The 23,306-nt window shown below is 39.7% G+C and overlaps 2 protein-coding genes across 11 annotated transcripts in view; one reads left to right on the top strand and one right to left on the bottom strand.

The window, feature by feature from the left end:
- The window catches only part of anks1b (ankyrin repeat and sterile alpha motif domain containing 1B), a 238,722-nt gene extending 229,093 nt beyond the window's left edge, over positions 1-9,629 (top strand). For 5 of the 6 annotated variants that reach the window (XM_048154392.1, XM_048154391.1, XM_048154390.1 and 2 more), the window contains 2 exons: positions 7,017-7,108; positions 8,316-9,629. In XM_048154392.1, coding sequence (XP_048010349.1) covers positions 7,017-7,108; positions 8,316-8,364 — 141 coding nt within the window. In that variant the 3' untranslated portion in view covers positions 8,365-9,629. Of the gene's footprint in view, positions 1-7,016 lie in introns of all 6 variants that reach the window. The other variant, XM_048154393.1, reaches the window with a different exon arrangement.
- Positions 4,196-23,306, bottom strand: part of apaf1 (apoptotic peptidase activating factor 1) — a 46,963-nt gene continuing 27,852 nt past the window's right edge. For 4 of the 5 annotated variants that reach the window (XM_048154384.1, XM_048154387.1, XM_048154385.1 and 1 more), the window contains one exon: positions 18,189-19,098. In XM_048154384.1, coding sequence (XP_048010341.1) covers positions 18,940-19,098 — 159 coding nt within the window. In that variant the 3' untranslated portion in view covers positions 18,189-18,939. Of the gene's footprint in view, positions 4,912-18,188; positions 19,099-23,306 lie in introns of those variants that run through there. The other variant, XM_048154386.1, reaches the window with a different exon arrangement.

Genomic DNA, 23,306 nt, shown 5'->3' with positions numbered 1-23,306 from the left:
TTGATAATTAAAAACAGAACAGACGAACATGAACTTATTAGCCATTTATTGATTTCGATTTTTGCACGATTGTCTGTTTAGGAGCATGTGTGAATTTCTAAAACCAGTATTGAGAAATGTGTGTTTGGCGGTATTGAAAAACATTTACTTCCTCTCAGTAAAAGTTTGTTTGTACGCACGCCAGCGCGTGTGTGTGTCGCAGCCTGTCCTGAGGGACGGAGAGGTGAGTGTTTGATCTGTAAACGGCACACTCCATCTCCTCTCCCTTCAGTGCGTTTAAGGATGAAAGAGATTGATGAGGGCTGTTTGCACAGAGCTCCAGCAAGTCGCTTCCTCCGGGGCAGCCTTCCTCTCCATCTGCCCTCGTCCCAGTGCCCCTAGAGCGGGCACGGTGCCTCTCTCTCCCCCCCTGCCACCAACAGGGATATTACCACTCTCTGGAAGAGGCCCAGAATAGGTGGGAGCTCGTCATAAAAATAAAACACACCCTGCCTGTTGGAGTTGGATTACTCGCAGGACAGAAACGATGGATGCCTGGTTGAAAATAAACAGTTGCATTTGGTGTCCAGCCTGCAGAAATAACCCTCTTTTAATGAGGAGCCTCACTTCTCAATATGTTTTATAGGCCAGATTACTGTCCACATGAAATGTGATATTACAGTATAAATACTGGGCCAAATTTACTACTTTAAATTGAGCTGTGGTGTAGCAGATACCAGGCATGCTCTGAGAGATATGGTGCTCAAATGGACTTTGTAGATTCGAATTCGGCTCGCAACATTTTATGATCCTGTTCTTCTCTCTTGCACCCTGTTCTTGTTCAAACAAGTTTTTGCTAACGAATATCTATGATAGCAGTAATTATTTTTTTTTGGCCTTTTTGAAAGATATTTTAAGATATCTTCCTTCTTAATTGCTTTGAGTTAAGACAGGTCAAGCATGCATTTTAGTCTGGGACTAAGCTTTTAAAAGCCTTGTCTTTGAAACCGGGCAAAAATATACAAAATGTATCACATTTTTGCACCCATCCAGATCACATGATCTTTTTTTCTTTTTTTTAATAACGTCCACATCTGGACAATATATACTCCAAGCTTAGTAACACAAACAAACTACAAAGATCCCAATTCTGTACATGAAATCACAGGCGTCCTGTGTTAATAGCTCAACTAATCCCATCTGAATAGTGCTTCTGTGATATTTTACATAAGAATGGGTTTATGAATGATTAGTACACATTTGTTCGGCTCGTTTTTCGTGAATAAGGCCCATTTTGTGTGTGTGTGTGTGTGTGTCTGTGTGTGTATGTTCGCGCTGTTACCCTGAACACTAACAGCATCCTCTGTGGCTGTGTGTGGTGTACTCGGATATTGATTTTCCCTTGTGTAGGAGAAATTGTTCATTATGTTGCGGTACCTCTTCTCCATATGGACACGATACGCTGTGTTGCTCCATTAGAACGGAATCCTTCTCTCTTCTGTTCATTCTGTTCTGTTCATCTCCATGTGTCCACTCCTTCGGTCGGTTGAATGTACGGCATATGGGTGATACTGCAATTAAGGGTATTTTTGACTGCTTGAAAAATGAAACCTCTTCAGACTTCAAAAAGTAGTTAGCTACACTACAAACTAACTACTAACTAAAAAGAGCTAAGATATTTTTAAATATACAGATATGCAATCAAATTGAAAAACCTAATTTGGTGGTGACAGCATTAAACTTGAACAGATAAATTTACACTAAATACAAAAAAAAAAAGTATAAAACTGAGTCATGTACAACTGAGTATAATTCAGAAAAGACAGTGAACAATAGCTGTATTTATTTATTTATTTATTTATTTATTCAAAACAGATGAACTGCTGGTTCTTAAGGTAGTCCAGTGTAAAGGTCTGGGTAAAGGACAAGCCCAAAATAGTCTGATACTTGAAAATGTTAAATTTCAACACACTTATAAATCTGGAAAAGTAAGTAAAGAGAAACGATAAATACATTCAAATTAAAGCTGCTCTGATCTGTCATTTAAATGTAGAATGATTGTTTTCTTTAAGTCATCTTAGAGGGAAGAAAAAGTTCCTCTAATTAAAGAATCAACCATATGTCCGTGTGTGTTTGTGTGCGTGCGCGCTTTAACCTTCCCAAGCTTTGACCTCTGTGACCTCTTTCTTCCGGCTCTAGGTCATATCCCCCCCTAGCCGCTGGTCCTTGGGGCATATTTTCACCCCGCACCGTCCTCCTCTTCATCCTTCTCCTCTTCCTCCTACCTCACGACTCCTCCATCATCCACACAAACTTCAATTTCAGGTCTTCTTACGTTTTCCTTTCCTTGATTTCTTTTTTTTCCCCTTTTTTCCTTTTTATTTGTAGGGCTGTCAATGACTTAATTTATTTGTGTTATTTAATTAATCACACTAAATTAATATTAAATTGATAGCCCTATTTTTTTATTTGTTTGTTTTGTCATTTTTATAAAAGGAAAATTCCAGGCAACCCTGTACATTGAGAGTAAATCAGTTTCATATGCGATTGAATTTCACAAGAGGCGACTAAAAGTCTTTTAAGCCAATGGCTAATAAATTGTATGATTTCAGTCATCTGTAATTAAGTTAGAGGCAAAAAAATAAGTTTAGCGCAGATCTTATTTCATTGCTTGCTGAGTTTATGCACCATCGCCCTCTGTCGCTGTCTCTCACAAATGTGCACTCAACGACACATGAGCCCATGCAGGGCTCCCGTTCGGACCAGTGCTGTGTCGTCACGAATGTTTATCATTTGCATGCGTTTTCAGTTTTGCCAATTTAAACATTCAAGCGCAGGAAGACGCAATAGATAATTAGCGTGCCAAGAAAGCCGCGTCTGACAGCACACAAATACTGAATTGAGTATTGTGTGTTCCACTTGAACGGACAATTTCACACAAAATTATGTCAAAATGGTGAGTATCCTAGTAAACATATTTGTTTATGTCTTAATTGAATGCAAACAGTTGAGAAATTAAATGCATATGTAACAGTATATTGGATCTGAGCATTAATCTTAAAGTGACAGCAGCCTAATATTCCTATTGCTGCCTTTGTTTGATAAAATATAAGCCAATATTTTATTCACAATAGAACATAGATAACATAACAAATGTTTAAACTTTACAATTTTATGCACAAAATGAGCTCATTTCAAATTTGATGCCTGCTACAGGTCTCAAAATAGTTGGGATGGGGGCATGTAGCATCTTCTCTTCTTTTCAAAACAGTCTGAAGACGTCTGGGCATCGAGGTTATGAGTTTCTGGAGTTTTGGTGTTGGAATTTGGTCCCATTCTTGCCTGATATAGGTTTCCAGCTGCTGAAGTGATCATGGTCATCTTTGACGTATTTTTCGTTTAATGATGCGCCAAATGTTCTCTATAGGTGAAAGATCTGGACTGCATGCAGTCCAATTCAGCACCCGGGCTCTTCTACGACGAAGCCATGCTGTTGTAATAGCTGCAGGATGTGGTTTTACATTGTCCTGCTGAAATAGATGTCGTCTGGGCATATGTTGCTCTAAAACCTTTATATACCTTTCAGCATTCACACGACGGACCATGTTCACAAACGGCTTCCTTTTTGCATGATAGAGCTTTAGTTGGCATCTGCAGATGGCACAGTGGATTGCGTTTACCGACAGTGGTTTCTGGAAGTATTCCTGGGCCCATTTAGTAATGTCATTGACACAGTCATGCCAATGAGTGATGCAGTGTCATCTGAAGGCCCGAAGACCAATAAAGGTCTTCGGCCTTGTCCCTTACGCAAAGAGATTTCTCCAGTTTCTCTGAATCTTTTGACGATGTTATGCACTTTAAGTGATTTGCAAAGCCTTTGCAGTTTGACGTTGAGGAACATTGTTTTTAAAGCATTCCACAATCTTTTTACGCACTCTTTCACAGATCGCCCATCTTTACTTCTGAGAGACTCTGCCTCTGTAAGACATCCCTTTTATAGCTAATCATGTTACAGACCTGATATCAATTAACTTAATTAGTTGCTAGATGTTCTCCCAGCTGAATCTTTTCAAAATTTCTTGCTTTTTTTAGCCATTTGTTGCCCCCGTGCCAACTTTTTTGAGACCTGTAGCAGGCATCAAATTTGAAATGGGCTCATTTAGTGGATAAAGTTGTAAAATTTCTCAGTTTAAACATTTGTTACGTTATCTATGTTCTATTGTGAATAAAATATTGGCTCACGTGATTTGAAAGTCTTTTCGTTTTCATTTTATTCAAATTTAAAAAACGTCCCAACTTTTCCGGAATTTGGGTTGTATTTGTGCTATTGCATGAAGTTTGATTATTTGACCATATTTTATTACAGACTTTTTACTTGACATTAAATATTTATATTTATAGTATATTTATAGCTTAGTTATAGTTATGTCGATTTTTTTTTTTCATTTGCATTGTTCTTGCAATCAATGCAAAAAGTCTGGCGAGTAAAGTAAAAAGTTTGCTAGCCAATGGCGACTTGAGCTTCATTGTGTCTGTAGAGGGTTGCCAGGTTAAAGAAAGTTGCAGAAAATAATTTTAACATCCTTAAAACAACAATGAAAAAATTTTTGATCATTATTACACTTAAAATGGAAGTCTATGGGGCAACAGCTATAGTATAAACTTGCCCCACAGTAAATGCATAATTTTTTGTTTGTGTGTTTCTTTTGTTTTAACCAACTGCAATGAGAGAAATTATTTTCTGTGGTAATTGACACCATGTCACAGATTCTGGTTATCTCTCTAACCCAGGAATATTCCTTTAACTGATTTCATTTTATTATTTAACTTTGTTTTGTTCATTCAGTTTGCTCTGTTTGTTTGATTCATCTCTTCTTCATCCGAATCCTCCTTTCCTGAGTCCTCTGTCTGTCCATCCAGAACATCAGCTGACTAAACAAGGATAGAAATATTTCAGCATCTCTTATCCAAGACACCAACTCACCGTTCTCTGAGAGTGTTATCAAACCATTAAGCTCCTTTTCAGGTCGATGCCTCATACTAGAGGTTTATTGCGTAAGATTAGTGACTGTTTCTTTTTTTAAAGCATTTAAGTGTGAAGAAGAATGAAGTTGCCGTGGGTGTGTGCGTGTGCGTTCGTGTGTGTTTGAGAGCAGTCAGAGGTAGCCAGAAAAAGCGAGGATTATGTTATTTAATATTCATGCGGCCGCATATGGAACAACCCGATAAAGAACTCAAGACAAGCCAACAGCAGACGTAAACGACTCCGCGTTTGTGCGCGTTCGTTCCTGTAGAGATTCACGTTTCTGAGCCATGTATAGCTCAGCTTTATGTGGAGCAAGGCTGAGCTGCCGTGGCAACAAGGAACAGTGTTTTGATTGGTTGATAAAGATGTACTAGTTGTAGGGTAGTTTTGACCACAGCAGATCTGCAAGATGGATTTTATGTCACTGATATTTAATATAACAGATGAATTGGTTTGATGTTACAGGTTTAAAAATAAGAATTATGTAATGTGGAGTTAATTCACTGTTTTTGTGTTGGTGTGACAGTCAGATTGTCATGTGGTTAACCACATCACCTCTCTTTCTCTCTGTCTCTCTCTCTGTGGTTTAAGAGGCGGTCACACTAGACTTAAGCATGCAAATTACTTCATATTCTATATATGAGAAACAGAATATGATTTCATACACCTGGTTTTCATAAATAAATAATAAAATTAGCAATAATAAAAATAATTGTTACTATTATTATTATTACTACTACTACTAATATAATGATAATAATAAAATTATTATAAAATAACAAAATATATAAAAAAAGTATAATATTGTTAATACATCATCATCGTCTTTATTGTTATTGTAAATATATAATTATTATGAATAATATAAGTAACACTTTTAACTCAACATTAGTTTGTGTTAGCATTCATTAACTAGCGACACTACGTTTTAAACATTTTTAATGTATGTAATTTCTATGTTTTTGTATAAATTTAATATAGTTGATATATTATGAATGAAGATGAATGAAAAAATAGTATTTATATTTACCCTTAAACGGGGACATCTTTCACCACCCTTTATGTTTTAAAAGTTAGACATCAACCTACTTGGTATTCCTCAATCTATTCATTGTAAACAATATAACAATAAAAAAATATATAAAAGAATGTCTGTTTTTTAATTTTTTGTAAAAAAGTATATGGGTAAGTTTACCTTTATTCCCGTCTGATGACGTGAAGTTTCACTCATAATTGCCGCAGGCATAAAACAAAAAATATCACAAGGATCATCAGCAAAACTTGAAATGTCTCAGTGATTTACTGAGTGTCACAGTCACTTGACGGTCGATCTAGTGGAGAAGCTGTCAGCGACCAAAATATTGATTTTGAAGACACTGAAAACAATAGTCTTGAGAATATGTTTGAGATCACGACTAGAGCCAGATGCTGGGGAAAATGATGGTAAAAAAAGCATCTGCTTAAATGCCATAATGTAAAAAAAAATGCTTTAATTTGCTCCTTATTGTTATTGTTATTAAAATGTCGGGAGAGTTAAATATTATCGCAGCAGGTAGAGATCCATCCATGTTAGATATAGATCCGGGTCGCTAAAGACCCGAAAATGTAATAATGGTTGGCGAGACATTTATGCATATAAGGGGTAATAAACATTAACCTACGTTAATTAATGATTGTTGTTAGTTTAACTGATGTTAAGCCATTGAACATTGTTGTAACATGTTACAACACTATTATTCTTTTAAATTCTTTGCGATAATTGACCAAATGAGAGTTTCGTCCATGTTTGATTTTTAGTCAAGATGGTCAATTTGTGACATTTATATCCTGTTTTAACGTTTTCTATCCTGTTTTGAGTGAAAAGAAGCAAAACCTCCTTTCCCTTAGGTCTTCAAAACTGTAGTAGGCAAAGAAAGACAAATCGATACGCGAGATCTAGCGTGACCGCCCTTAGCCCCGAAATTACTGGCACCTACTGACCTGCTGTCTCTTTCTCCTGTGTGCATCTCAGATGGAACAGCCCTCAATGGATCAAAAGGGCCACGCCAACGTCCCTTGGATAGTCGAGCCAGGACAGGAAGCCAAAAGAGGAGCCAACACCAAGTATGAGACCACTATTTTCTAATATACACCCAAAATACTGTCCACTCCTGTGTGTGTGCCTTACAGAGAGCGCCCTCTAGAGGCCCCCCACGGAGCCACGGGCCCAGTGACCTGTGACAAGCCCGCGTCTCTCCGCCCGGCCAAGCCCGCCCGTTTACCGTGGCTTCTGCATGATGACGCTGCCGCTGTCTATTCTCTCCTTCGATCTATTGCCCCGCTCTTTCTCTCTCTCTCTTATCTCTTGATCTCTCTCGCCCCCCCTCACCTCTCTGGCCGCAGCACGATAAGGGAAGGTCCCGCTCAGGCCTCAGGGCCGCCACGCTGCCGATCCTCCTCCAAAACACACAAAAAAGTGTTGCAAGCGGTTGTTTTTCATTCAATTTTTCCCCATCTCCTCTCTTTTGATTTGTCCTTCCCTCCGTTCCTCGCTATTCTTTCCTCGGCTTCTCCGGGAAGCGCCTCTTCAGCCTTTCCCCACTCCCCCCTCGACTGCTTGAATGACAACTTAAAACCGTAATGCTGCTACAAGCCTTATAAACACAAATGTTGTTTTTAGAGTCGGAATTTGCTTTCTTTCTTTCTTTCTTTCCTTCCTTCCTTCCTTCTTACTAGACAGCATAGGGTTAGCGAGGCGAACGCTCACGGGAGGGAAACCGAGAGTTTTTTGTGAGGTGAGGCATCCGAAACGGCTGGCATAGAAGCGGAGATTGGACTTCACCCAAAGGACATTTTGCTTGTGTTGTTTGTTTCGTCTCGTAGCGAAGTTTTCATTTTTAGTACCAGCGCTTATCGGAGAGAAAAAAAAAAGTAATTTAAATTCCCTTATTTAGGGGAGATTTTTTTGTTTTTTTTCTTAAACAGCACAAGAGTTAAGAGCTTGTTTTAGTCAGTCAAAACGTAAAGCTAATTTGTGGATGCAGAAATTTGTCAGATAGCATTTAAAGGCTTATTTTACGACGAGACGCGCAAAAAAAATGTCTCTCAAATCGCGTGTTTTCCTTCCTTTCCAAATTTTTTTCCCCGTTGTGTTTTCTTTCTTTCTTTCTTTCCCTTTTTTGGTGTTGCCTATGAATGAAAACCTGAGAAAACCGAGCCAGTCCTGAGACATGCAGTGTAGTTGATGGAAAGCATGCAGTCCATGTGAACTGGAGAAGGGGGGGCTTTTTTTGATGGACACTTTGGATAAGTGATGTGATTTCATTCACAGGGCAATGGCGGACGCCCATGTCTATTACAGTGGAATTCAGAGAATGTAGCCTGCCCCTAACATGGACCCTCAGTCTCACATGCATTGCAAATAAGGACCGCAAATACGGAACCTAAAAGCGTCACCGGAGCCTCTCGTAACGCATGTGTAAGGATTCGCACGAGGACTTTTTCGACTGGGACTTGCCGTACGCGTACAAGAACTGCCGACGTGGACCCGTGGCCTTTTAACGAAACACTCGCATGCACGCGCACACACACACACACTGCATAAAAAAAAACAACAACAATAGGAGGAGACTGTGGAATTTGAATGTACACTTTTCAAGAGGCAGCGATTTGAGTTGCGTTCCAACGGACGGTGGCCGTCACGGAACTTTGTCGCGGGAAGGCGAGTCACCGCGGAGACGGTCTCGCTAAGGCGACTCGGTCACACTACATTGACTTTTCACTAAATATCTAGTCCAAAATACCATGGCATGTCTGGACTGGGATAAAAACGGACTTTTACATGAATTGCTGTATTTTTCTTTTCTGTTTTCTTTATTTCTTTCTTTCTCTCTTTATTTTGTTTGTTTGTGGTTAATGATTTAAAAATATGAATATGCACAATGTGAATGGACTCATTGCACTGGACAACCATGAAATGGATGCGTCTCGTGCCAAAATCACTACAGAATGGTTGTTAACTTCATTGGCGGCGCCATGCAGATTATTATTGATATATACTGTTTAATAGAGAACTATATTACCATTACTGTAATATTTACAATTATTATAATTATTCTTATTGTGCAATTCTTGTCTGATGTTGTCTTAACGTTACATTATTTTTATATGACGCGTCAAGCTTGAATACGCAGCCATCTGAAAAAAAAAAAAAAAAATATTGTAGTACTACAGAGAAACCGAATGTGTGGATGGCTCCACTTGCATTTCAGATGAAAATATAAAAACAGATCTTATTTTCACTCATTGTCAATGTAGAATTTTGCCACAGTTCTGTAAATAAATATTTTGTTGACTCATTGTTCATATATGTTATTAAAAAACAACAAAAAATGTATAAAGAATGACAGAATAAAAAAAAAATAAAAAATCCAATAAATGACATTGGTAAACAAGGTACACAATTTTGCAGACAGGTCAAAGTGCAACACATAATTTAAGGTATGAGCAACCGGTGGATTTGTGACATCATTGCGGACTAACATGTGTAGATAGGCTTGGGCTTCCAGCACACAGATTTTGTAAGATTGGTCTTTATTTATATTCTTGCAAAGCACACGGAATAAATCCAGATTGTAGAACCATTGTCCTTTCTGTGGCCTCTGTTCTTTTCTTTCTTTTCTTTCTTTCTTTTTCGTGTTTTCATCTATAGGGTGGTGCACGGACCTGGTCGACTAATTGGCCACTGGTTCCCTCGAGAGTTCTCAATGGGGTATTATAATGTGATTTTCAGATTTATGAATGAAATAAAGCTTGTGGCAATCATAACTTATGATATTTTTATGTTTTATTCTACAATGTAAACTGCACACACTCACCCCAAACTGCCTTATCTAGTTACTTATTAGACACATACATTTTCAAAAATAAACTGCTTCAAAATTCACGCTTTCAGTACGGTTGTGTGTACAGTAATTTACATTGTAAAACAAAACGGCAAAGTATCATCAAGTTATATTTACCACAGACAGGCTTTATTTTACTCATAAATTCAAAAACCAACTTGGAAATTCTCCAGTGGTGTTTTAGTCTTCTGGGTTTTGACAACATCCACACTCTTTTGTCTGTTCTTGTTGAATTTTTGTTGAATTAATGAATTATCTCTTGCATCAATGTACCACCTACTCATCAATATTCTGTACCCATCTATCATTCTACCTGTTTTGTCTGTCTGTCTGTCGCTTTATCTATATGTAATTATTGTTTGTATTAGGCCTATTTATTTGTGTGTACTTATCAGTGGCCTCTGGGAAACCGCCACCAATTACAATTCAGTAAAGACAGGGAGCGTGTTAAAAGATGTGTTTCGATAAGGACTTGAGTGTGAATTTCAGGACAATATCTCCCTCAGGCTGGGTGGCATACGGTTCACTTCTTGTGCACTCTGTTTCCATGGAGCTCGTATCTTTCTCCACATAGCACGTAACACTACTTGGTTACGCTGCAGTAACAGATGTGGAGAAACCACACAGCCAATTGACTCGGAAGAACCGACACAACAACGGACAGTTGTACTACTCAAATCATAGAGACCGAAAAGCCGATTGTTACCTTGATAGATTCCTTAGTTGTCTGAACTTTATAGTTTGTATAAACTTTAAATAAACAATTGAGAAGTTCATACAGCTTTTCTGTGAGAAGTAGGCCTACATCTAACAGACATTTATAGGCTCGATTTCACCTGCAGTGGGTTTTATTCCCCAATCTGTAAAGCGTTTACTGCATCTTTCTGTCAGAGCCTTATAAATCAGATGCCATTTCAAGAGCCGTTTACATCAGAGAGATATACGTTCGTCAAGCGAGACGAGCCGACCGACGTAACATTTTATCAAATATCCTTCACTTTCCATTTCATCACGTAATTCTCACAACAAAGATAGAACGAGAGAGATAATGGGATAACTGTAGTCTCGCGTCCCAGATGGTGCGTATCCCGAAGCCTTTGACTAAATTAAGCGTCAGGGGATAACCATTTATGTAATTATCTTACAGATCAATTAATTAACACTTACAGAATGTGCCAAATAGATTTCTGCAGCGATATCAAAATAAAGTAGGCTTTATGATCGTTCAACTAGTTCAGTCACGTCGATATAAAAAGAACAAAGAGAGATGCGAGAGCCCAGAGTATGTGAGAACTGGGCCAGAGCCTTAGGAACACACAAAATCAAACTGTAGGGAGCAAAAACAGCCCTCACCTAGCATTTATCAGCTCTGACGAAAAGAACAAACTGTGCTTACCTAACACTGTGAGCAAATATTGAAGATTAAGATTCCAAAGTAAAGCTAGCCTATATCGACAACCGAATATGTGTCTATAATAGGTATTTCTTAAAATAGGCTTGTGTGCTTACGACCATTTCATTGAGCATTTTATCATTTTGCCTAAAGCGTATCAATAACATTCTTTATTTATGTCCTGTGTCGAAGAAGCACACGAAGCAACATTTGCAGGCCATTTTACTTTAGTAATGTTGAAGTAGATAATCAGAGATGATGATGATGTGGGTTCCCTCTGGGATTTCTGCTGGGCTTTTAGTAATGTTATGTGTTGTGTTTCCATGTAAAATCAGGTCTGTGGTTAATATTAGTTTTGTTAATCAAAACGATTAGACAAAAGGTGCATTCACGCCATGTCGCAATTGCCTTTACAAGTCTGAACAGTAAAAAGCCTTCATGTTGTTGTAGAATTTGCAATTGCAGTGTGTAAACTCATAATTTTCCGAGAGCTACGACTTGTACCACGTGGCCGCCGTGCCACTTGACCACTGCCGATTTAAGGTGCGGTCGACATGAAGCGGCGCCGCGCAGACCGATCGGTGTACGACATCAAAGTAGGGCCGAAAGTAACGATTACTTTTTCCAATCAATCTACCGATTATTTTTCTATTAATCTAATGATTATCCCCCCTGTATAACTGTAACTTATCTATGTATTAACTTTTACGTCAGGATGTTATTTACCGTAAAAGATAATGCAATGTAGGCACAATTAGTTTCAATGGCATCCACCATCCGCTGTATAAAGCTGTATATAAAAGCTCCTAGATCACTTATTTTCCACAGCTCATGTCTGGTGTTTTTTGTCTGCTGAAATTTGTCTGAAGGGTATTTTGCAGTGTTTCGTCAGGAGAACAATCCCAAAACACATATAGAATGTCTTTCCCTAACAGCCAGCGTTTGTACGATAATTTAGACCTCTGTACGATCAATAATGAAAAAAATCCCATTATGTACGATAATTTCAGAATTTTGTGACACTTCAAATGATGGTCGTAATAATCGGCTTATACTTTTTTACTTTTGATCTAGCTGTGGATTCTCTACATCATGATTGTAAGGAGAATGTGAAAGTCTTTAGGCACGTCTTCTCGACCAATCATCGTGAAGAACGACTCTCACGAACACAGGTTAAAGTTCCTGCTGCAGCGCTTTTAGGTCAGTTGTAAGGTACACTGTAAAAAAAATCAAAAGTTGAGAAAACGTAAAAGTTTAAGGCAACAAACTTCAGCAGATTTTTGAGTTTTCTCAACTTTTTGTTGTATAAACTGAATACAACAAGAAAATCTGCTGAAGTTTGTCAGAACGCTGTATGAACGCAGCCGTATTAAGGCCAGTAAATCCGACTAACAACAGCGGTATTCTAGTGCTGAGTATAACTTAGCTGTAGTGGAGCCTTGAGATGTTTTCTCTCTTTTCAGACGCTCCTGCACTGAAGTTGTGCTGCTATGGTAGGTCTGTGTCATTTTGGTTTTACAGAGCGATTTTCAGTATGGCCGGCAGCGGCCATCATTTGGAAATTAAATAACGCAATGAATCGACGCATTTTTCTCAAATCGACCAATTTACTTACTCGACGTAATCATGCAGCCCTACATCAAAGTACCGCGAGAGAGATTAGAAAGCACACGGAGCTTTATGGTAATTACAACATGGTGTGAATGCCTCAAAAAATCAAACATGAATTTTTAAAAGTATCTGTCTTTTTTAATGTAAGTTTCTAGTTAGACAATTACATTGTGTAGTCAGCGGCTTGAAAATATGCCCGTGTGTGCATTTTATTTTTTCCCCTGCAGAATCGGCAACAAATCACTCAAAATACTACCAGGAATGTGTATTAAAAAAGGGAAATTTGATTTCATTATATTATTAAATTTGATTTGTTTGATTTCACGTTGACTTTATCACACAGGTAGGCTTCTGCGCAAAGAAGGTAGGTCTATGTAAAAAAAAAACATGATAAAGATGCAAGAGTGAAATTTGAAGATAAGGAAAGAAGTAGTCATCCCATAAAAGGCTACGACGAAGTCATGTCGATCAGTCTTGAGTTTTGTATCATTTGAATGTATTTTCTGTCTGTTATGCTGCAACTCTGTTAAACATGCCCGAAGAAGCTATAATGAAGGATGTGGGCTACCCCAGAAATCTTGGGTGTGTTTCCACTTAGCTTTTAGGGGGCTTTGACACCGGGCACCGAATCTGGGTGCGATTGTTTCCTGCGCCCCCCTGCATCGTTGGTCTGGTTTCACGCTCAGGCCCCAAATGGTACCTTAAACCCTCGCAATCTTCCCCGAGTGCACACTTTCTTGACGTATAGCCCCTCGCATCGATGGGCGCACTCGGGACATGAAGTGTGTCATTGGGGACAGAGCCTCACTTGATTTAACTGAACCCCGGCACACTTGCGTACACAAACTAATGTGATCACAAATGTGCTGTTTTAGACACTTGTTGTTGTATATTTTGAACCCGATCCCACACTGACGTGCGCTGTAAGTTCAGATGCGTCGATAACTGTTATTTTTGTGGGGTCGAACTCATCAGGTACCCCTGCCCGCCGGCGTCGGAGGTGAGACGAAAGGGCATTTTTGGGAGGACGCCCAGCATCCTAAAGCCAGCTGCCATGGCAACGCTGGCCACGAGCCCATTAAGGGCTTCACCTCCTCTGCGGTCCACGACAGGAGAGGCGAGAGAGAAATTACACCTGCCGAAGAGCCACATTCATCCGTCAACGAGGCCAGTTGCGATTTGAGAGAGAGAGCAGACCTAAAAGGGAAGAAGGAAACGTTCCTAAACGGCACGCAAATTGTTCGAATCAGCATAAGAACGACACATATTTCGGCCAAGTCCTGAAACGTATCCGCCAGACCGCATCGCATCGACCACGCGGTTTAAGACGAATGCGGTCATCCAGCGTCAAAAAAAAGAGTTGAAAAAAAGTTGGCGGTGTGTATGGAAAATCATTCAGAAATGTGGACAGCAAGGTTTCCATTGAATACATTTTAATTGTGTTGTGTTATTAAAGAAAGACTTTGAATATAGTGCCAGAATTGCATGGGGAGCATTTTTATCTTCTCAGTAAACCAGGTCTGGGCAACTCTGGGCCTTGAAATTCACTTTCCTGCAGAGCTAATCAAGGTCATCAGGATTACAGGCTTTTGAGTTTGATTTAGTCGGCCAGGCCCGCCGTAAAGCTTTCTCCATGACAAGGTGAGTAATCCATGACAAGTTTTGGGTGAAGGATTCCTTTAACAACAAAGGCAACGTGTATTTCTTCCACAAATTACGTTTGCTCGCACAGCTTCAGGGGCAGGATCGTGTCCAATGCTCCGCAGGCATGGCTTTGGCATCCGCCGTCTTGTTCTTTCAGGGGTTTTTTTTCATACGCACACAGTTGGCCCCGTTCCACCTGACCTGACAAGAGCGAGCAATAAAGTAGCCTCCGACACCGAGAGCAGCTGACAGGAACTCGGGCCAAGGTTCAGGTAGCCGAGGCAGGGGGACGCACACATGAGTCAGAGATGAGCAAAGCCTCATAGAAACGGTGCTGTAGAGCAGGGGTGTCCGATCCTGCTCCCGGGGGGCCAATGCCCTGCAGAGTTTAGGTCAAAGTTGCCTCAACACACCCGGCTGGAAGTTTGCGGTATGCCTAGATAGGCCCTGTCCCAAACGGCACACTTCATGTCCACTTTTGGTCTTGTGGACTTACAATGGCTGCAGCGTGCGTGTGTCTGTTAAGTCCACAAGACTGTAGGGTGTCCCATTTGTCGTTTAAGCTTAAAGAAGGGTGCTCGTGAGCGCCCCCTTTTTGGTTGTTTTGCGCCCTCAACGTGCACTTCTGCTGAGCCCGCAAGACCGCGAGCGACGCAGAGGACTTTACCCGACAGTCAAAGCGGCACAATGTCATGAAAGTGCGGACTCAGAGGAAGACCGTGAGGGTTTAGGGTGCCGTTTGGGACAGGGCCATACTAAAGTCTAAACCTTAATTACTTGGTTCAGGTGTGTTTGGTTGGGGTTGGAGCTAAACTCTGCAGGACAGTTGCCCACCAAAAGCAGGATTGAATTCAAGTGTAGATTTTGTGCAGGCGTGCATATGTTGTGGTGACCAGGTTGTCAGGCCAAAAAAGAACGGTCCCACTTCATATTAAGTGGCCTTAACTACTATGGACTTACATCCAAAAATAAGTCCAATGTATTGTGTTTGTATTCAATTGCAAAACACTATTGCTGCAAAATATAAGTACAATGGGAAAATATGTATGTACACAATAAGTGCATTGTATGAATTGATTAATTTAAATGTTAACTACTATGTACTAAGGCCACTTGATATAAAGTGTGACCAAAAGAACAGTGAAGTGAGTCAAATAAAAAAAGAACTGATTAACATGATTTAAAATGGTTTGAAGTGTGAGTAGTTGAGAAACACAAGAGAAGTGATGTGTACACGAATGACCAATATACTGTATCATGGGAATGGAAGAGATCACCTGCCCTTTTCCAAACATCAGTTTTTGTGTGAAGGACAAAAAAGCAAAGGAAAAGGTAGACTTGCAGGATGTTGTGATGGGTTATATAATGGTTTGCAAAGTGTTTTCACTTGACCTCCAGCTGCATTTCACCAGAACATAAGAGCTGAGAATGTAATAAGAGGAAAATGTAGTTCATGCTGCAGAAGATGTGGTTTGGGTGATATAATGTGTGATCAATTTGAAAACCTGTCAGAGGCCCATGGGAAATTAAGTGCAGGGAGATGTACCTTCCTGCACAGTTAACTTAATGATCAACTTTTTCTTATGAGTTGTTTGAGGGTTGGCTCCAAGGTAGATGTCCAGGAACATGATTGAGCACCCGTTTTCACGCAATGAAGGATAGCGTCCGATTGAGAACGTAGCTGTCCGAGTACAGCAGACCATCACTCAGCGATCAAGGGCCTGCCTGACCTTCACATCACAAAAGGCTCCATGAGCAAATAAGTGTACAGTGGGGGCGAGTGGAGTAATGCTTTTAAAAGATTGGAACTTTTTCCAATTTTTCATAGGGCAACACATTAAGTACTAGACCACACCTCAATGGCGAAACGCAAGTCGCGGCACAGTAAGAGATGCGTGGAAGATCAAGGATAAAAGCAGCAGCATGAGCGCAACTGGATGGAAGATGCATGACTGGGCAACTGACCAGATGGAAGCTAGAAGCAGGAGTAGTGTGGCTTTGATGTAATAAGGTATGGTGAGTAAATGAAAAGCAGTGTGTAGAGCATTGTTTGGATTGTTTTCATGGTCGTTTGGGGGGGAAGAAAAAAATAAAAAATAAAAAATAAAAATAATCAAAAAGGATTTACTAAGTATTTATACTTAGGGCAACCCCTTCCTTCCTTCCTTCCTTCCTCCTTTTTAACAAATATAATATATAAGTATTAAAGGGCTAGTTGTCCCAAAAGGGCCAAATGTAGGATCGGCTGAGCCTTAAGTTTGAAATGTGCCATTTTGTTTGTTGAACACAAAAGGAAGATATTTTCAACAATCTTCAACTGCTTTTAGGGCACAATTGAACATTCTTCAAAATATCTTCCTTTTGTGTTCAACAAACAAAATGCCACATTTCAAACTTAAGGCTCAGCCAATCCTACATTTGGCACTTTTGGGACAACCAGCCCTTTAACTGGCCTTAAACCTCTTACCACTCTTCCAAACCTTGCCCAATATATCCTACCCACTACACATTTTGGACATCTCCAGGCACACCTCATTCAGGTCAGCAGCTCACCCGTACAAGCTGCAACACATAAATTGGGTGTCCAAAGACAGGTACTCAAAATGTATAGTGCTTGGGATACAGGGAGCAACAATTGGAAGCACTGTACCACTTACCCCTTGTGCTGTGTTCCAGGTCAAAAATGCCCAACCTTTTCAATTGCGCCAAACTCTTAACAAATATTGGATTACACATTTTCAATTTGCACAGCTTTCAAAATGATTGCTCATAGGCCTCCTTGATCTGACCTTACACATGTTTTGTTTAGCATAATGCTCATGTGCATAAGCTCAGGTCAATGCCACCTACGATCAGTCACTTCCAAAAGCTGTCCTAATTGAAAAAATCTCCACGTTTCTTCCAATATTTCCCACAATATAGCACAAAACATTTAAGAAATTCTCTAAACTGCCCATTCTTGACCAGGAACACACATATCAGGCTCATTCCAGATGCATCAGCGCTGCGGACCGATCAGAGTATGACAAAGTACCGCAAGACCGTTTGGAGAGCATACAACTCGTGCTTTTCAATCGCTCTCACGGTACATTGGTGTCCTACGCCAATCGGTCTGCGCGGCCCCAATGCACCTGGCACAAGCCTAAACTCACCTGGCTTCGCTTTCTCACACGCCACAACACAATCTGTTTGAGCTGGAGCAGGAATTGGACTCACACCAAATACAATCCTGGACCAAATCACTTCTTCAACAGCCTCCTCTCACCTCAAAACACTAACATCCTTCTAACTCTCAAACTATTGCTTCGGCTCAGACTGTACAAATGCGCCACGCGGCTCTGCTTGACAATGACATTTGGACATGACACTGTGCTGTCTGTTCTCATCAGCCAGCTGCCAACAGGAAGTGTCAGAAACAGACGGAGCGTGACCGCTGCTGTGTCAGCACTGCCATGCATTAGTGTCCTCTTCCCTCTCGCTCTCAAAAGCATGCATTCAAGAACCATCAACCTTTTTCTCTTCAACACGTCACCCTCAACTCCAGGTACATCTACTTTTATGCACAGGGGGGGAACAAAAACAAAAAACAAAAACACACCACAATACATATTTCACATCAATCATATCAGGATCAATAACAGACAAGACTGCCTTGGTGTTCATTCAATTTATATTCACATTAAGATATAAGCACCAAAATCAAAATTACACATTCACCCTTTGGTAATCCAGTGGTGCATTAATTAACCTGCATTCAGTTACAGCACCTCATTTTGGATCATTACACATTTTCACTTGTAAGCACCATAAGCAATTACATTTTTTAACATTGTCCAGGAAAAAAAAAAAAAAAAAAAAATGTGATTCCTCATTGCATTTCAAGATTTACTGAAAAACCTACACAAACTTTGCTACATCACACACAAGTGAGCCCCTCCAGATACATTGAATATAAAGTCTGTACTCATTAGCTTACCTCAAATGCCTCATTTCATTGGTGAGCCACTTTATAGCCCTTACATGTAACGCCGCTGCCGCAAGTCAAACCTGAGCCTTCCAAACTAGCAAAAAATACTTAATGCAGACAAAAATGTGCTTTTCACATTTTTACACACATTAAGGCATCGGTTCAAAGACATGGGCACAGGAAATCCCACACTGGGCTGCACACACTATTAAAGTCAAAAATAAAGGCTTGTTATAGTTCACAGTACTTGGGCTTCAATGCAGATTGTCATAGTAAAGGACAGATTGTCTTCCAAAAAACATTATAAAACACCAGCAAAATCTTCAAATGTTACAACTCACTTTGATCAAGTCTTACCCTTACCTACAATTGTACAGAAAAAATTGTAAAAAAAAAAAAAAAAAAATTAAAAAAAATTTTTTTTTTTTTAAAACATCTATATTCCTCCTCCCTCCACTTTCTTTAAAACATAAAGGATTCCAATGCTGTCCACAGTCAAAAAGGTGGTGAAATCAGGCGACACGTGAATCTTCTTCAGATTGGCTCCCATCGTGTAGAATGTCTGCAGGGCCTCTCCTGTCTCAACGCTCCACCACTGCAACAAAAATACAAATAAGCAAAATCCCCTGGGGTGAAAGTCTGTCATAAGAAAGTTACAGCTTTTTACCAACAGCACAACATTGAACACAGAGAACCCCCGTTCCCTACAGCTATGCTCAAACACACTGTTCTGGTCAAAAAGCAGCAAAGGACTAGTTATATGAATGTTAACAACTGCTAAATGACTGAATACCGTAAGGTTACGGTGCCTAAACGGCACCATTGTCACTTGGGCGCGCTGACAAAATGAGGCCACCGTGCAGCTACTGGCCAAACCGTCAGCGACAATGACAACAGATGCCTCCAACCGCAGTGCTTGTTTTACACTCTCTCTTTGTGCAGATGTGCAAACGCAACACCCTCGACAGACTCGTTAATCGTGCCGCCCTTGTGAATTAATGGCTCTCGTTTGCATTTAACAGGCTCGTTCTACACAACTTACGGCTTTGTGTTCAAATCTCACCACCAAGATAGTTTTCTGCCCAGTGTACCAGACCTGAAGTGGCCAGAGAGGGACGTGATTGCCACGTGCAGGTACGGGATATTGCTCAAGTCGCATTTCTTTTTCCCTCCCCCCAATATAGACTGTGCCCCATCTCTTATTATTTAGTTTGAGACCATAAAGGTTCAGACAAAAGGGTGAGACACACACACACACACACACACACACACACACTTTTAAAACCCCAGTCATTCGTTTGTGCACACAGATGGTACTGGACACAATTGAATTATTTGCTATGAGATCACGGTTTGCCGCACAGGAGGCTTCTAGACACGGCCCGTTCATTACTTCAAACCTGATGTTTGGAACACACATTTCTAGTCCTCATTGGGTGGATTTTTTCCTCATCAGCCAACAAAAGCCTACAAATTCAGGATTATGAGCTCTTTCACAGACAACATGCTAAGAATTGCCATTACACAACCCACAGGAAAAACAAAAAAACAAAAACAACACACACACACACCACCAGTAAAGGAACCTGCTTCAATTATTCACCAGGCCAAGGCCAAGTCTTGTACTATTTCCTGCCTCTTTTTTGCATTTTTCATTCAGAGAGCTGCATTATTTCTCACACGGTATATAGCGTACTACAGTCTACAGACACAGACCTGACCTTGTTCCGCTCCATCTACTCTACTCATCTCCAAATGCATGATTGTGCACCTTAAATGCAAGCCAGATGGAACAAAAAAAAAAAAAAAAAAAAAAAAAAAAATTCTAACAAAAGCCACAGTGTCCCCTAGTTGATGTGCAGCATAATTATTTACATGTAGCACACTGGGCAGATTCAACAACTTTCTTTCAAAAGATCTGCAAAGGAGGGGATGTCCCATCCATGTGGTGCTAGCTTGACTTGTGGTTGGTTCAAGGAGAGTGTATTGCATGAAGAAAAAAAAAAGAAAAAAAAAAAGACTTATGATTGAAATAAGTCGTGAACTGCAAATCTCCTCCTGAGAAATGACATTTCCACACATACAAGCTGACAGAGACAGCTGAGGTCTGAAGATCAGGGGTCGGGAGTCATCCTCTGACCCCAGAGGTGCTGTGAAGTTGAGTGACGTGCCCAAGGGCATAGAAAAAGTGGCTACAGCAGCCATCTTACTACTTGGTCTACAACCCAGAACACGCAAGGGAGGAGACTGGGCTATCAAGACCATCTGCGTTGGCCGGACGACAGCTGCATTTCAGTCATCCCAAAAAAAAAAAAAAAAAAACAAAAAAACAAAAAAAAAAACACCAAAGACATTTATTTTACCATAAAGTTAAACATTTCCAGGATTTTCAGACCCAGGGAACAGATTGGACCGTGAATTACTTATTTCTATACTGCACTTCTGCTTGGATTCTCATTTGCAAGTAACTAATAAAATAAAAACTTACAATATTGCCATAATCATTCCTTCTACCAAACACCATATGGGAATCTGCATCCCTTTTTTACTGCAAAAATCAAGAAGAAAATCATCCAATATTTGTTTATCATGCTTCTCTAGCTTCCAGTAAAAGAGATTAGAAAACAATTACACCATATACAGTATCTTTAAGGGGCCAGTTCACCCAAAAATGACATTTCTGTCATTACTCACTCACCCTTATGTCATTCCTCACCCATAAGTCCTTTGTTCATCTTTGTTCAAATTAAGATATTTAAAGAGGCTCCAAAAGGTTTTTTATCCTCAATTAAAAGCAACAAAATTACATCATTCAAGGTCCACAATCAAAGTGAAAACGCAGTGTCACAAAGTGACGAGAATACATTTTGTGGGAAAAAAAATTTAAATAAATAACTTTATTCAACAAATTCATATACTAAGCCAAACCCAATACTGAGCCAGCATTTGGACGTACAACCTGGAAGCATTGCAGTGGAAATAGCCTATGAGAATGACAGGGGAGAGACAAACATTCAAGTCATATTGTTTTGTTTTTGCACACAAAAAGTATTCATAATATTAAAGGTGCCCCAGATTGTTTTTTTTACAAGATGTAATATAAGTCTAAGGTGTCCCCTGAATGGGGTATTTTGAGCTGAAACTTCACAGACACATAGATTTAAAAAAAAAAAAAAAAAAAAAAAATTTAGCTGCCTATTTTGGGGCATCTAACTATGCACTGATTTTTTCAGCACGGCCCCTTTAAGAGATGCGCTCTATCTGCCACATGAGCGCTCGACTATATTACAGTGTATTTACAAAGTTCACACAGCTAATATAACCCTCAAATGGATCTTTACAAGATGTTCGTCATGCATGCTGTATGCATGCTTTGAATTATGTGAGTAAAATATTAATTTAGATGGTTACGTTTGATTATGTGTGAGTTTGAGGCTATGCTCTGTGGCTAAAGCTAACATTACACACTGTTGGAGAGATTTATAAAGAATGAAGTTGTGTTTATGCATTATACAGACTGCACGTGTTTAAAAATGAAAATAGCGACGACTCTTGTCTCCGTGAATACAGTAATAAACGATGGTAACTTTAACCACATTTAACAGTATATTAGCAACATGCTAATGAAACATTTAGAAAGACAATTTACAAATATCACTAAAAATATCATGATATCATGGATCATGTCAGTTATTATTGCTCCATCTGCCATTTTTCACTGTTGTTCTTGCTTGCTTACCTTGTCTGTGCACAGATCCAGCCATTAATACTGCCTTTCCTTGTCTAATGCGTCGAATGGGCTGGCATTATGCAAATATAGGAGTCATACATATTAATGATCCCGACTGTTACGTAACAGTCGGTGTTATGTTCAGATCCGAGTGTTTTCCGGAAGTCTTTTAAACAAATGAGATTTACATAAGGAGGAAACAATGGGGTTTGAAACTCAATGTATCCCTGTGTCTCAATCAGCTCCCTAGTTCAGTAGTCAGGGCACTGACCAGGGAGTCGGCCATTTTAAGGGCTGTCTCAATCGCAGAATCCTTCCAGGGCACTGAAACGTTCGCTCCCTGAAAAGTCCCACAATGCACCGTGAAAACCAGGGAGCATGGATGCTCACTATGCTCCCTTAACGGAAGTTCTGAAGCGCGAAACTTGAATCACGTGAGCCAACTCACTACACATAACGATACGCGATAGATGTTTTTAAAAATACAAACCGTTATTTTATTATATTTCAGCATAAACATACATCGCTAGACAGGTAATGAACAATCTAGTTAACATTTATAATTTATTCACGGCTGAAATGTTGCACGTATATGTAACAAGCACATAATTAATCATAATGTACTTTAAATAACATTACAAGTAATGTCAGAAAATATCAGCTTTGTTGTTCATAAATACCAGTAGTGATGTTGTACAATGAGGACCTTGTCACGTCACCGGAAATAGAGTCATAAGTGTCCCAATGTGTAGTGAACCAGCATCTTTTACTGTCCTTATCAGTGCCCGAATTCGTGTACACGATATACTGATTCACGAGCTCGGGAGCTAGGGAACTGATTGAGACACACACTATGTCTTTTCCATGTACTGAACTCTTGTTATTCAACTATGCCGAGGTAAATTCAAATTCTGATTCTAGGGTACCTTTAAGGTTGAACCACTGTAGTCACGCCAACTATTTTAACCATGTTTTTACTACTTTTCTGGACCTTGAATGATGGTGAAATGTCACCGACATGGTGAAATTACATTTTTTGGTGAATTAACCCTTTAACTATACTTACACATCAG

This window comes from Megalobrama amblycephala, linkage group LG14, assembly GCF_018812025.1.
Source record: "Megalobrama amblycephala isolate DHTTF-2021 linkage group LG14, ASM1881202v1, whole genome shotgun sequence".
Classification (NCBI taxonomy): Eukaryota; Metazoa; Chordata; class Actinopteri; order Cypriniformes; family Xenocyprididae; genus Megalobrama; species Megalobrama amblycephala.
Note: the sequence above shows the minus strand (reverse complement) of the source record. Positions and strands in the feature narration are given on the sequence as shown.